Genomic DNA, 16,099 nt, shown 5'->3' with positions numbered 1-16,099 from the left:
GTAGTGGGTTGAATGGTGACCTCTAAAAATATACGTTCACATCTTAACACCCCAAACCTGTAAATGCAACCTTATTTGGAAAAAAGAAAGTCTTTGTAGATGTCATTCTGTTGATGTTATGATGAGAAGAGTATGCTGAATTATCTGGGTAGGTCCTAAATCCAACAACAGGTGTCCTCATAAGAGACAGAAGACGGAGGCAGACACCGAAGTCCTGAAACCACAAGTCAAGGAACTCCAAAAGTCACCAGAAGCTTGAGGAGACCATGAACGATTTTTCCCAAGAGGCTTTGGGGGGATTGTGGCCCTGTTTGGCACTTTGATTTCAGACTTCTGGTCTCCAGAATGGTGAGAAAATAAATTCCTGGGTTTTTAGCTCCTCTCCCCGCCCCGCACACACAATAAGCGTACAAATATATCTTTGAGTTTCTACTTTCAGTTATTTTAGGTATATACCCAGAGAGGGGATGTGGGATTTCTGCGTCCCATGGTAAATCAACTTCTAATTTTTTGAAGGCCTGTCATACCATATCCCACAGAAGCTGTCTATTTCTTACCACCGGTGCACAGGGTTCCCAAAATTCCCTATCCTTGCCAAAACTTGTTAATTTATGTTTGTTTGTTCTGATATTAGACATTCTAATGGATGTGAGATGGTATCTCACTGTAGTTTTAGGCACCATCTCCTTTAATCCTACTGTGGGGGATTAATCACAGTCAGTTCCTTTCACTCAGCAAAGTTCAGATATTATATGGGCCATAAACCTAGAAAAATCAGTTAGCTTCTACTTCATTTTCTCTCACCCCCTATTTTAATTAAAATTATATGTTTTATTAGAGAACCTAAAAAGACAGGGGTTTTTTTCTTCATTTTTATTGAAATACCAATAGGTGAGCTGTGTGCTGTATGAGTAAAGGTACTCATTGAAGTTGATAAAGGAGGGCTGAGCTGCCTATGGGTTCCTGCAGGAGAGATGAAGAAGAGAAGACCAAGATGGCTCAAGATGGGTCAAGCTGGTTATCACTTTCCACCCTCATCCCATCCCGCGTCCCGATTCTTCTTCAGTCCTCTTCCATGTGCTCTTGCCACTTCCCGTGACTTCCATCTGTCATCTCTGCAGTCTATTAGACAAAAAGCACTAAGGGTGATAGTTGTCAAAGTAATTAGATGATGGAACTTCTTTGTTCAAAATCACCTAAAGAGTTTCCTATCTCACTCAGGAAAAAATGTTAAAAGCTTTGCCATGTGATCACCAAGGACCATGTGATAAGGCTTCTCACCCTTTCTCAGAGTTTATCTCTACCATTTTCTACACTCTCGTTCTCTTTCTGATACCGTTTCTCACTGCAGTCATTTCAATATGTTTAGTGCATTTTTGTCCCAGGATATTTGCACTCTCTGTGTTCACTTCCCCACTTCGCCTATTTTTTGTTCTGATTTCATCATTTCAAATAAGGCTTTTCTAAGTAATGCATCCACAGCATTATAGCATCTATTTACTTTTATTCACCTTCATTTTTCTTCTTACTTCTTATCACTCTCTGATCTGTTATACATTTACCTGTATATATTCAAAGTATCTACTAATGAAAATATAAGCGTTATGAGGGTAAAGAATCTATTTACTTTGTTAGCTGGTATATTCCAAGTATCCAGAACAGAATCTGGTACATGGTAAATGTTGATAAATATTAGTCAAACAGATAATTCAATGTCCAAATGTGGTGTAGTCCTATTGGAAAAATTAGGCACTGAAGGCTGTCCTGCTGAAATATCTAAGCAACTTTGAAACTAGGATGTCAGAGAACAAAAATATCAGTGCGTATGGGTGAATATGTGAAGTATTGTGATCAACTTTACTATAAAATATAATTTTAAATATGTTTCGGAGAGGGGGATTAACAATATGCTTATAATGCGGTGTTATATAAAGCATTTACTAGTAAGGAAAGTAATCACTGGGTCTAAACTCAATGTACCCATTCAACTATCATTTGTACAGAAAAAGTTGAAGCGTTAATATGGACACTTGAAGACATTTCTGAGCAGTAATTCTGAAAACAGGCACTGAGTGATCTGAGTCCTACACTGTTAGAACAGTCTGAGAAACAGAGCCTGCAAATGCCTAGGATGCATTGATACTATCTGGTGATGGGAGCTGAATGTCAATAATGTGCTATCTGTATCTGAGAATCAAAGTCTTGCTTTCTCTATAGTCAGCTCCTCAGTTTACTCTGTTTTGTTGAGAGTCTGGTGCCATGTTTTCTGACTCGGTGTGAGTATTTATTGGGTTTGGTTTTTTTTGAGGGGGGAAGCATAAGAAATAAATGACCATAAGTAATTTTAAATGCATGAGTAAAATTTTATTTTAATAATTGCTACTGAAGATCTTTCATTGTTTATCACAACCCACCTTAATTTTTCTTACATCATTGGTGAATTCATTGTAGAGATGAGGGAATTCATATGCATATAAGTAGAATTTTAAACAATCCAATAACTACCAGACTTGCAATTAAAAAATATGAATTTGATAACCCAAGCAGTCAGCTGTCATTGGTCATCAGGTCTCACCTCCAATATTACTCTCCCATTTATCTCACCCACCAACCACAATAGTCACTATTTTCCATGGCCAGGATAGAGGTAGAAATATTTTGTCAGAGATTGTCTTTCAATGGTGGGCATCTGGGCATTAGGACCTGGTTTTTCAAATGATTGTTGTACCTAAAACAAAAACAAAATGAAAAACGATCTAGATGAGATGTGACCCTTTTAAACTCTCAGAATTTACCTTGTACCATGAACGAGGAAATGACAGAAATGAAACGTGCTTCTGAAGTTGATGTGTCCAACCACATAGATATTCTAACTGCTCACCACTGCTACCACACTGCCTCTTAGAGTTGATACCATGCCACACTGTACTCTTAACCCCAAAATAAACACCCCTAAGCCAAGGCCTTTCAATCTCCATTTCTTCTATTTTGCATTTCTGATTTATAGATCTGACAATCAGTTATCCCTTAGAATCTCTTCACGAGAACCTAACCATAGAAGACGACCTTCAACCTCACCAAGACTGACTCCTCAATTTAAGGAGACTTAAATCCTAAGATCTTAACTTCAGGGCCTGAACACTGAACACATTTCACATCTCATCAGGAAACTGAGCTCTGAAGTCTTTTAAATGAAATGATGAATAAGACCAACTAACACTAAATTCAGCATTTCTATGGGTTTTTTTTCAGAAATGCAATGGAAAGTATGATAGCTAATTTCTATTTATACTAAAGGATTTAACTTCCTAGGTCTTCATACACAGAAACCCTGACTCATTTTATGATGCACTCTTCTTTAACCTACAGAAAGTGTACCTGTCTTTTCCCCAACAGTGTTACTGTTCCTTCAAGTTTTATTTAATTTAAAAACAACCAAAATTTCCTGTGTTCATAATGCCATGCTCCTCTTCTCTAAAAAATGTAGGCACAATTATTTATTCATGCATGCACCTATTTATTCAATTAATATTAACTGAATGTCTGTAATGTGCCAGGCCTGTTGAGGTGTTGAGCAAAGACTTATGCCATGCGTGCTCCATTGACCCCTCTGTCACCAGGATAGAGCCCATCACCTACGTTACTATCCAATAAGTATTTATTAAATAAATTATGCATTTAAAATGAATTCAAAGCTGTTTCCACTTACTGGATTATAAGAACTGATATCCCATGACATACAAGCTTCTGACTGTATCATTTTGTTTTGCTTTTATCCCCTGCTGTGATATATTGATATTTTTTTTTTCTAAACCAGATTTTAAATACTAGTGCACAAGAAGTAAGGTAGCACTCTTCTTTGACTTGCCTGACAAAGTTTGTTACTGTTACTTGAAAAGTGAATAATGATAATGATAAATTCTTCCTGAAAAACAAACAAACCAACAAACGAATGAATGGAAAAGAAATGAAAAACTTAGCTTACCATCTGAAATATTTCCATTAGGTGATAGCAGCAAGAATATTCCTGGAAGCATGAGATGAGCTCTGTGATGAACAGGGAACCCCTGGTGGTGTCTCTCCAAGAAACATTATCTAAGACAACAGAAAGTAGTAAGCCTTGTGCTCTGGCCTTCATAATTTATTTGTTTAAATTTTTGATGTTGGTACATTAAGAAGTTTACCTCTGGAATCAATTTTAACAGGTTTAGGGGAAGCAGTTGTAACCCAGCATTTACACATTTTCTACAGAGAGGAAACAGAAAGGCTGGCAAAGGTTGAACTAAAGCAGCAGCTAGTCAGAATTGCAAGAGATTGCATAGTGATTCTGTTTTGATGCTTGAATCTGACTTCATATAATGTGTCTCATGTTCATTCACTTGGCATTGAATGGAGGCATGGGAAATAACTGTAATTATCCCACTTTACAGAGGAAAGACTAGAGGTTCAGACGAATGAAGGAATTTCCCAATGTTCACACAATGAGTAAGCAACAAAAACCTGCCACCTGGCTCCAAGGTGGTTTACAGATTACACCACATTTTCACAATATAATAAGCAAAATGATGAACGGGATGTAGTTTCATTTACAGAACTTGGATAAGTGCTAGAAATCTACTGTAGAGCATGGTGCCAATAGTTAAAAATACATGGGAAACAATACTGTATTACATCCTCTAGAAACCCGCTAAGTGGGTAAATTTTTACCTCAAATATCCTTTCTCTCTCTGTCTCTGTTTTGTCTCTCTCTACCTTTCTCTGTCTTTCTCCCTGTCTCTCTCTCGCACTCACTCACACACACAATGATGATAATCATAAATGGAGAGCAGGAGGAATGTTTTAAAAGTGAGGAATAAGTTTATGGAACAGATTTTGGTGATGGGTTTCATAGATGTACACCTATCTCTGAGCCTATTAAGTTGTATATGTTAAATATGTATAGTATTTTGTATGTCAATTATGCCTCAATGAAAGTTGTCTTGAAAAATACATCTTAAAAATCTCAAAAATTTGCAAATTAGACACAGCCAAAAATAAGTTTCCTTAAAATGATTACTTAGTGGTGAACTATCAAATGCTGTTCCCTGTGAGTAGGCCTAATCAGCCCAACATCATCTCTGACTCCTTGTAAAGGGTATCCCCAATCCCACTGGGACATGCATTGGCACTGCTCTAGGTAGAGTCAGTTGGGAAACATGGACAAAAGCCCTGAAGTTGATACCTGAGAAAGGACAATTAGTCCTGGAATCCTTAAACTCTCTACTCAAAATATTAAATAGATTCAACAAACATCAGAATCGATTATTAATACTTAAATAAAAGGGGTTCGTTCTGTTAGGATCCTTTTTTACGTGGTATGCCTTCGACTGTAAAGTGTAACATTCCTATGAAAAACACCATTTTAAACAATGTGATAATGATGTTGCTGTAAGATCATTGCTGTGTAGAGCCTGTTTTGATTTTTCTAGAATCATTCCAAGGCAGCTTCAGGACCACAGATTCCTGGCTGCCACTAAAAGACACATACGTGGGGTTGAGGAACAGAATTTAACAAAGTCCTTCTCCACATGAGTCTTGCAAACAGCATCATTCTTCATGTCCTGAGGTGTCTGTGTAGATCTCATAGGCAAAGCTGCTGGGGAGTCTGTGACCCACACCTCACCATAGTTTCCTGTGGAGACATAAATTTTCTATGCACCATCATGCTTCTCTCAGTTCTACCATCTCAACTGCCCACCTCATTCTTTTGGAATGTTCCTTCTGATTATTTTCATACAGACACACATAATAATTTCCTTTCTAATAATTAATAGACTAATGGGGTGTTGCTATTACATGATGGTTCCCTTTCAAAACTAATTCTCCTCAAACCAGATCATGTCAGAATGTCCATAAAACATGTACAAATCAAACTATCATTAAAATGATAGTTTGAGCTGGGTCCGGTGGCTCAGCCTGTCATCCGTGCCTTTGGGAGGCTGAGGTGAGTGGATTGCCTGAGCCCGCGGGTTCAAGACCCGCCTGGGCAGCGAGACCTCATCTCTATAATAAATCAAAAAATCAGCCGGGCGTGGTAGCGCATGCCTGTAATTCCGGCTATCAGAAGGCTGAGGCGGAAGGATCGCCGGAGCCCAGCAGGCGAGGCTGCGGTGGCCGGGAGCAGCCACTGCACTCCAGCCTGGGCAACCGAGTGAGACTCCAACTCAAAAAAAAAAAAAGATAGTTTGAATATTTCTGCTTTAACCTTGACTTAGGAATTCTGATGGTCTCCTTTGTCTTTTACCCTGGATGAAATTGTGTAGCTATTTCTCAGCTGATCATGTAGTGTATCCTAATACCAGCCTCACTGAGAAAGTGTCCTCTGAATTCCATGTTGCTTAATTGCACTACATGGATTCGAAGATTGTTTCCCGTAGGTGTAAATCATATGTCACTATCCTTAGCAAACACTTTCAGAACTTTTGGGTTTCCATCTTAGGACTCACCACCTCTGCAGGCCTGGACAATGATGACCTTGGGTTTGTCCTTTAAACTACAGCAGTTGCGGTTGTTGAATATCTCGAAGATGGTGTCATAAGGTAGCACATCTGGTTTCTCTTTCCTGTCCTTTGTTCCACAGATTCCATTCAGGATGCCATGAGACATGAGCACCAAGAATGTGCTGTCTGAGGACTTATGTTCTGGTCTGGCTGCAAATTTCCGCAACTCTGTCTCCATTTCCTGGAAAAGTCCCACATGATATCAGTACAGTAAGCATCACAATTAATCTGATCTCCTAGATTCACCATGAGCAACAAGAGAATGAGACATGACAATCCCTGGTGCCTTCTCATACTGGCTACTCAATGATGGTAGCAGTTTTATTTTATTTTTTTCTTAACAGAGAGTGGGTTCCTATGTTCTTTTCCTGCTGTCATACATAAACTGTCTTCTTGAGATATTATCTATTATGTATGTCACTCACGTTATTTCTTCTTTTCCATCTCTTCTCCTTTCTGTCCTAGCAAGAGTCATTGGTTATAAATGCATCAAGTCCTTTACTTCTAAAACCTACCCCATTGTGCTTAGAATAAAACTCACTTGTGGCTTGACTGTCCTCCACCCTCCTCTCTGTTCCCTTCTCCTTTAAATGCTAGTCACACCCCTCATCTCTCTGTGCCTCTCTCACGCCTTTTTCATTTCTGGTTTGGCTCCTTCCTGTGTAGCCCCTCCTCCTTGGAAGGTGTTTGATACCATTTGTATCGCTGTCCCCTCCAGAGCACATGTTGAAATGGGATCCCCAAGGTAGGAGGTGGGGCCTAGTGGCAGGTGACTGCATTATGGTGGGTCCCTCATAAGTGGCCTGGTGCTCTTATTGCTGAAATGAATAGGTTCCACATCTGTTAGCTCTGATTGTTTGAAGGACCTGGCCCCGCCTCTTCTAGTTCTTACTCCTGCCCCAGCCACGTGCCACACCTCCTCTCTCTCTCTCTGCCCTCCACCAGGATTGCAAGCTCCTGAGGCCTAATTAGAAGCCTTGCAAATGGTGGCACCATGCAGAACTGTGAGACCGACTATTCTTTATAAATACACAACCTTGGGTATTTATTTATAGCAATGCAAAAATGGACGAATACACACTGCACTCACAGTTTTTCTAGAGTATCACCTTCAGGTTGGCTAGTTTCATCTCCTGTGCTGTCGCCCCACCAAGGCTTTTCTGGACCACCCTATCAAACATTGCTTCCAACCCACCAATTCTCTCTTGTGTTTTCTTTACCCTTTTCTTTTCACTTACTTTTGACTTTCTTTTTGCTGTTATGTAGACAGTGAAATGTCTGAAATTGGTTTTTTGCTTATATTTTGACTGGTCTCTGCTTTAAACTAGATCAAAGTGGCTGATACCCAGTGCCAGGAAGAGCTCTTGGAGCTGAGTTTAGGACTCAATATTTGTTTTTATGTGTGCACTCTTGCTTGGCAGTCATTATTCTAGAATTTTCTGGGGAATTTTGAGGGAGAATCCCCAGTAACCCACTTTACAACTCGATGGAAATTGTTAAAAACACATGGCAGTCATGTTTTGTTCAGTTTCATGGAGTTGAGGAGCTCAGAGGAGACAGATTTTACCTATCTACTACCTTCATTTAGTACACACACACACACACACACACACACACACACCACACACATGGCCTGAGTTTGTTAAAGCTTTTTTGAGCTTTAATAAAGCTAACTAGTTAGTAGACGAATTTGTGAGTTAGGAGTGGGTGAGGGGCTGTTACCTCGGCTGTTAGGTTCTCTTTTACATCCACAGTGTAGCCCAAGTTCTCAAGCAAGCACTTCATCCCTGTGGTGTCAATGTCAGCCCCGTCTCTTGAAGGATGATGGTCAAACTCTGTATTGCAAATAATGAGAGCCAGGAAAGTGCGATCTTTTTTCTCCTTTATTGGATAGATCTGGAGAAGGTAGATGAATGATGATTTGATTTACTCGCTTCTCTTTTGAATGCCCATATACCCGTAGATGTTTTACTATGACCTCATGAAGCTGCCCTTCCCTACCTCTGCTAGAGGATACTACCTTCTACTCTCTCAAAAGCCCAGAGGAAAAACTAGGACATATCTAGAAGAGGTACTCAGAAATCTTGAAGAAACTAGAATAATTTCTACCAACTCTGTCTACCTTTTGTTCTCCACCTACGCAATTCTTTCTTGCGTCCGAAGTTCAGATCAACTTTACAAGAAACAAGAGACATTTTTCATTGTTTCCAGTATAAGCAATTACTGCAAATCCACATTATCTTATACATACTATGATTCTATGGCTAAAGACGAAACTGTCATACATCAAAAATAAATAGAATAAATAAATGAACAAAATGAAGGGTCTGCATTTTATTATGGGCTGAAATAGAATTAGAATCAGTCTAAAGCCACGTGATCCCTTCTTTGTTGAAAACATCTATTTAAAAGGTTACCACTGTTCTCACCCCTAATTAATTAGTGCTTTAAGACACTGTGGATTTGTACCAGGCACGGTGACTCACATCTGTAATCTCAGTGCTTAGGAGGCTGAGTTCACAGGACTTCTTAAGAGCAGGAGTTCATGACGAGCCTTGGAAAATTAGTGAAATCCCCATCTCTACAAAAAATACAATTAGTTGGGAGTGGTTTTGCATAGCTTTAATTCTAGCTACTTAGGAGGCCAAAGAAGCAGGATCTATTGAGCCCAAGGGCTCAAAGTTGCTGATTTGGCCACTACATTCCATTCTGAGGTAAGGCAAGACCTTGTCTCAAAAAAAGAAAAAATAAATGTACTGTGTATAGTGAAGCCAATTGTTTCTCTCTTTCTGTTTCATGCATAGAGCACAGCACCTGTCCATCTTTTTTTCTCTTTTCTTTACACAGTCTCAGGGATTCTTCATGAGAACAAAGCTTGAGGGAATTTGGAGATTCTGTTGACTCAACTGGTCCAGGAAGAGCTGCAGGATACATCATATAATATAAATTGTGATTTCTGCCTCTGTGAACTGACATTACCTAAGAAGACCAAGAAAGGAGAAAATCTTGGAAGAAGAATCCTTTACATATAGGGGTTATAACTGAATCTAGCCCTCACTTAGGGAGATGGATTATTACTAAGAAGGAACAGTTGAATCCTTGATAGAGAATCAGATCCACCCTTCTCCCCAAAATAATAGATTCCCATAATTATGGGAAAAAATATCTTAGTCATTTGGGGTTAAATCTGGCTTTTCCATATTCAGAACTAACAGGTTAATTTTTTCCCATGGTTCTACTCTAGGATTTTCATTCATACATGTGGACTTTCCTTTGTGTCTGAGCAAAATATCGGAGAAATATTGGGCAGAGTGCTATTGGAAATATAATGAGTCCCATGTGTCATATTAAAATTTTTAATACGATATTTATAAAGTAAAACTAAACAAATGAAATTAATTTCATTAATATGCTTCACTGAACATAGTATATCCAAAAATACTATCATAGTAACATGTGGTATAGAAATAGATCAAGTACTTAATAGCTACATATGGATAGTGGTTACCATGCTGAATGGTACAATGTCTGATTTTGGGTTGTGCCCTCTTAATCCATACAACACCTACAGAAAAAGGCAGATATCACACACTTAATGAAATCTTGAATTCTCTATCATCCAAGTGCTATTTTTACAACAATCTTAACATGAATTCTTAACCTTTCTAGAGAAATGGACTTTAACTATTCTCACTAAAGTTAGCTATTTAATGGACAAATGCTGTCTAGTAAAGATAGTGCCGTGTCCAACAACAAAGCAGTTTTTTTTTTTTTTTTTTTGGTCAGATATTCTGATATAAATCTGGGTATCTTGCCTCTAATGTGCTCAACAGCCAACACTAAAGTTTTAACCCATGTTTTATAATGTAAGGAAATAATATGTTTCTTTTGAACCATTTGTTTCTGAGACATTCTGATCTCTCTGGTAGAGAAATGTAATATAATCAGACAGTACTTGACCTCATTTTTCTGAGATTGTGTGAGAGACTGGGAAATTCTAGAGCCCTCCCTTAAAGGAGAAAGGAAAAGGAATTTCCAACAAAAATAACTTAAAAACAAAAATTAGAAGTTTACCAAGATCTAATAAGGGAGATTTTATTTTCTTCCATGAAAGGAGTTGACAGTTATGTGTTTCTATTCAGTTACAAGAGCTAACCAGATGTTTTCTTATTTATTTTAATGAGAAAAGTAATTTTCAGGGTTTTGTATATTTCTTCTCTTTCAATCGTGTGTTGCCATTAGTTTTTTGATTTTTTTTTAACAATTATTTAGATAAATGTCTTTCTAAAAAGTGTGATATTAGCTTAAACTCTGGAGACACAGCAAGTTGTGAGAATATGTAAGGATGCCAAACCTGCTGAGAATTTATTTTTACAAACTAAACAGTGACACATGCTCTTCCTTCTTGTCTCATAAATTCTGCCATTGTGAAGACAGTCAGGGTCCAGAGGTATTTTCTAGAGGGTATGTTTTCTTATCTACAGTTTCCAGTTTCTGATTTATTTACAGATTTGGAGAACTTTCTAGCTTAGTAATCTTCTAATCATCATTATGCACCTATGTAGAGATATAGTATTTTCAAGTAAAGTCATGAAAAAGACAGAATGTCTTTCTTATAGTCAATATAAAATTAGTATTAAAAACAAATCATTTCATTACAAAACCATAAATATTATAGAGCAGTCTGTTGTCTGGAAGAAGTTCTGATTAGTTTGCCAATGCAACAAAGAAATGCGAAAATTAGGAGATTTGATGAAAATTTTAATTTCTGAGTCTTATCTGGTTGCCTTAATGAAATGCTCAGAAATCTTTCTAAGTTGATACAAAAAGAAAGGATGAGACAACGCAATCTCCCTTGGCAGGTAAGAAATAACGTTGTTATCTTTTCAACTAAATAACATGACTTGACGCATTGTATGTATGTACATAAGAATTTGTTAAATGAAAGAAACCAATAAATAGCTTAAATTCTTCCTATCCTTCACTCCATAACCTCAATACTGTGCTGGAAAACCTCAGGATGTATCCATGGCTAAAGACCTGGTCAGAGGCCTTTACCTGTTCTAATAACGCTGCTCACCCAGCATCCTGGCCTGGGTATCCAAATTGTCTGGGGAATCACCTGGAGAATCCAAACTCTGATAAGACACCAAGAACCCCTCCTGAGAGGGTCTGCAGCTGCCTCTTTTCTGCCACAGCTTCTGCTGATTACCATAGGACATTTCAGTTTAGAGTTGACTGCTCATTGTGATTCCTGGAGTTGCTAAAATCATTTTTGAAACATCTATTACTTCAATTCTCATTCCCATTTGCTGCATTATCGGTGATTTTCAAAAATCAAGATTGTTCCTAGGCCATCCCAGGTAAAAGAAAAGGAAAAATGCTGCGAAACGACCAGTATCAATATTAAGAATTCAGCCTTGGATGTGATCATGGCGAATTATCCTATTAGCATGTGCTTCCTGATGGTGGGAACTTGCCTTTTCATACACAACAGCTTATTGAAAAAACTCATTTGATTTAGTGAGGTCTCAGCAAATTATATTGCCTTCATTCACTGTTTTTCATTATTAGCAAACTCTGGAACTTCAGGACTGAAGATTTTGGTTTAAACTCTGTGACAAACGGAGTCTGTCAGTAATAAACTTGTACATGAGAACATTTAGGCTCAAATAATACTCATAATTCAATCTGGGTCAAAAGTTGTGAGAAGTTTTAAAGTTTTATATATTTTATACAGTTATCTGATCATCTTTAATAAATCACAGAAGTGGGTGCACCCTGCAATAGTCTAAATCTTGACATCCACATAATAAGTATTATAACTAATATTGATTTCATGTAAATAACTACATATATTTAATTCATTTGTTTATTCATCCTATATTAAGTATCTGCTATGTGTCAGAAAGTGTACCATCGTTATTCATTGGTACAAAAAAAAACATTAATCACGTTCCTGTGGGAAAAACTTGGTAAATGCTCCTTTTGTTTACTGAGATGAAAAGGGAATAAAAGTGGAATAGTTCTGTTTGGGAAAACAAACGTTTAATTTTAGATATAATCGTTTTATGAAGGAAGTGAAACACTTCAGAGAAATGTTGAGTGTGTAGCCAGAACTAAATGAGGCTCAGAGAAGAAATTCTTGAATGAAAGCTAATTCTTGAGAGTTGTTGGCATATTCCTGGCATTATTGTTACCAGCCTTACAAAACCTTATGAGAAGGTGTTGAGATTGTCCCCATTTCACAGATACTGAGATTGATGACTAGACAGCTAGCCTGTAATCCCAGCACTTTGGGAAGCTGAAGAGAGTGGATTGTCTCAGCCTGTGGGTTCGAGACCAGACCGGACAACTTGGTGAGGCATTGTCTCTACAATAAATAAAAAAAAAAATAGCAGTCGTGGTAGCGCATGCCTGTGGTTCCAGCTACTTGGAGGGTTGAGGTGGAAGGATCGCTGGAGCCCAGCAGGTTGATGCTGGGGTGACCGTGAGTGTGCCCCTGCACTCCAGCCTGGGCGACAGAGTGAGACTCTGACTCAAAAAATAATAAAATAAAATAAGACTATCCCATAGTTCACAGGTGCCAGAATCTAGCACTCTTTGTACAAGGCCTCTACCGGTAACTATGTATGAGCAGACTGCACACAAGGACTTCGTTTTTAAGCTAGTTGAAATCTGAATCCCACGCCATAAAAGACAAGGTGGTCTCTAAAAAGACAATAATAGGTGAGTGAGAATGATACCTTTGTAAAGTAAAGGAAGACCACAGAGGACACTGCATGGACTTTAGGGTTGAATAGGCTGTGAAAATTTTGAGATATCTATTGTAAAAGATCTGGTCTTACCTGCTATCCTGTTGAACTTCTGAACCATATTAAGAAGCACTGGAATAAACGTTTGATCTGTCATATGTTTCTCTAGCACAAAGTCTACCAAGACCCGGACTTTGTTTTCAAGGTCAGCATGATAATATTTTCTCTTTTCCTCTTCCTTTAGTTTCAGCATATTTTGCTCCAAGTTATTCAAAATTCTATGACCGACAGCTTTGCTCGTGGATCTAAAAATACTGAGTATTTTATTGGCCAGTTCATCTTCTGTGAGAAATAGAAAGACACTTCAACTATGGGCACAGCTTAAAGAGTGTTGCACTCACTTAAGACATCGCTCTGTGCTGTGAAATACTCTTGAAAATACATTTTATTTCACCATCTCTCCAACAAATGTTTACTCACCTTTTTTACTGTAACTATAGAAGTCACTCACCTCATCAGATTCATACGAGGCTGTGTTTATGGATTCATTGCCCTTAACTTGTTTTATTCTTGTTATTATATACATTTCGTTTTTATATATGTTTTGGTTTTGTTATTATATATATGTTATATATAAATATTTAATAATCTAATATGTATGTATAGTTCTCATTCTTTTTCTGTGGCATTGATCCTAATGGTAACTTCCTGGTCATCCATTGTACTTATATTTCTTCTCTTGCTCACATCCCATGATAATGGTGTTCTTTCTGAAATATGTGCTCCAAAGAGCTCTTTTCTAGATTTATAATATCAAATATGTGCACTTTTGTAGATTAGTGAATTTCTTCTGCCAGATTGTAGGTTTTTTCTCTTCTCTGTCTTCAGTTTCCTTGAAGAAAGTACTATGTCTTTGAATTTGCATTTTTTTCACAAACCTTATACCCACATCTTTATGCTCAAAATGCTTAACCATACTTAATATGCTCGGTAAGAAGATTAACTAACAAAGTTTTGAATGCATCTAGATTTTTTTTTTTTTTTTTTTGAGTTGGAGTCTCACTCTGTCGCCCAGACTGGAGTGCAGTGGCCGCTCCCGGCCACCACAGCCTCGACCTGCTGGGCTCCGGCCATCCTTCCGCCTCAGCCTTCCGAGTACGGAATTACAGGCATGCGCTACCACACCCGGCTGATTTTTTGATTTATTGTAGAGATGAGGTCTCGCTGCCCAGGCGAGTCTCGAACCCACGGGCTCAGGCAATCCACTCCCCTCAGCCTCCCAAAGGTGCGGGATTACAGGGTGAGCCACCGAGCCTGGCTGTATCTAGATGGTTAATTCTTCAGAATTTTTGTTATCAATCAAAATTTAGACTTGAAAATAATATGATGATTAATCTTCTTGTGGTGGGTTAATTAGACACCAAGTTAATGTATTGTTCCTTAGTATAATTTGATTTTTATAGGGAAACATAGACATCAAAGTAATAAATCTTATCTCTGGCACTCTACTAACTATTATGATTGACTAGTGAAGAAACAAATTGCATTCTAGTGGGAAAAACTGGGTAGATGTTAGTTTTGTTTCATGAGATTGAACAGGGATGCAAGTAAAATAGATTTGGTCAGGAGAATACGTATTTAATTTTGATATCTTAGTTTAATGAAACTAGTGAAACACTTCAGCAATTGTTGGAGGTGTAGCTAGCTGAGTCTGGAGTTCAGAGAAGAGTGTTCTGGATGAGAGCTGGTATTTGGGGGAAGTTTTATCATGTGCCCGGCATGACTATTTTTCTAGCCTTCCACAGCCTTGTAAAATAGTAATGGAACTTTTGCATTTCAAATATGTTAAGACAGATGACTAAGGAGCAAGAGAGACAGAGAAACTTGCATGACATCACAGAGTTCACAGTTGACCAAATCCAGGTTTAGGTTTAGGTATTCTTTATATCTGTATCACAAGGTCTCTGCTAGTAACTATGAACGACCTACAACAAGGACTTAGTTATTTTTTGCTAGTTGGAAACTAGATTCTACCCCCGCAAAAGGCAAGGTGCCCTCTAAAAGGACAGTGATAGTTTCAGCAAAAATGACACTTTGGTAAAGGAAGGATGGAGTGTCACAGAAGATGCTATATGTTGGAAATTTTGAGATAGCCATTGTAAAAGATCTAGTCTCACCTTCTGAACTGGTGGCCTTTTGATACCTGTTACAGAGAACTTGGAAAATCGTTTGAGTTCCAACCAAAGTTTTTCGGAAAGAAGATCTGGAAATCAAGGTCTTGTTTTCAATTCTGGCATCTTCTTCTTTTTTCTTTTCCTCTTCCTTCAATTTCAGCACATTTTGATTTACTGAGTTATCCAAACTGCCATGATGGGCATCTTTCTTCATGAATAAAGGAGTCTTATGTGGGGTTTTTTTGCACTTTTCTGTGAGAAATAGAAAGACTTCTTCAATTGTGGGCACACCTTAGAATTTTGCCTTTACTTTACCCATAGCTGTGTAATGTAAAATACCCCTGAAAATACATCCTATTTCATCATCTCCCCAACAAATTATACACCTCTTTTTTTGCACCTGTAGAGTTCTCTCACACAAAAAATATATACAAAGCCGGGCTTGGTGGCTCAGCCTGTAATTCCGCGCCTTTGGGAGGCTGAGGTGAGTGAATTGACTGAGACCGTGGGTTCGAGACCTGCCTGGCAACTTGGAGAGACCTCATCTCTACAATAAATCAAAAATGAGTCGGGTGTGGTAGCGCGTGCCTGTAGTTCCAGGTACTCGGAAGGCTGAGGCGGAAGGATCTCC

General features: G+C 38.2%; 1 protein-coding gene across 1 annotated transcript in view; it reads right to left on the bottom strand.

Moving 5' to 3' along the window:
* Positions 1-2,623: 2,623 nt before the first annotated feature.
* The window catches only part of LOC103267243 (caspase-4-like), a 35,473-nt gene continuing 21,997 nt past the window's right edge, over positions 2,624-16,099 (bottom strand). The window contains exons 3-10 of the mRNA XM_008064840.2: positions 15,472-15,676; positions 13,388-13,636; positions 9,354-9,460; positions 8,262-8,435; positions 6,486-6,720; positions 5,528-5,671; positions 3,986-4,095; positions 2,624-2,728 (exon numbers count right to left, since the gene is read on the bottom strand). Of these exons, the coding sequence (XP_008063031.2) occupies positions 2,624-2,728; positions 3,986-4,095; positions 5,528-5,671; positions 6,486-6,720; positions 8,262-8,435; positions 9,354-9,460; positions 13,388-13,636; positions 15,472-15,676 (1,329 nt within the window). The remainder of the gene's footprint in view (positions 2,729-3,985; positions 4,096-5,527; positions 5,672-6,485; positions 6,721-8,261; positions 8,436-9,353; positions 9,461-13,387; positions 13,637-15,471; positions 15,677-16,099) is intronic.

Source organism: Carlito syrichta, unplaced genomic scaffold (genome assembly GCF_000164805.1).
Source record: "Carlito syrichta isolate Samal-C Ts95f unplaced genomic scaffold, Tarsius_syrichta-2.0.1 Scaffold308079, whole genome shotgun sequence".
Taxonomy (NCBI): Eukaryota; Metazoa; Chordata; class Mammalia; order Primates; family Tarsiidae; genus Carlito; species Carlito syrichta.
The sequence above is the reverse complement of the archived record's forward strand: the minus strand, read 5'-3'. Positions and strand labels throughout refer to the sequence as shown.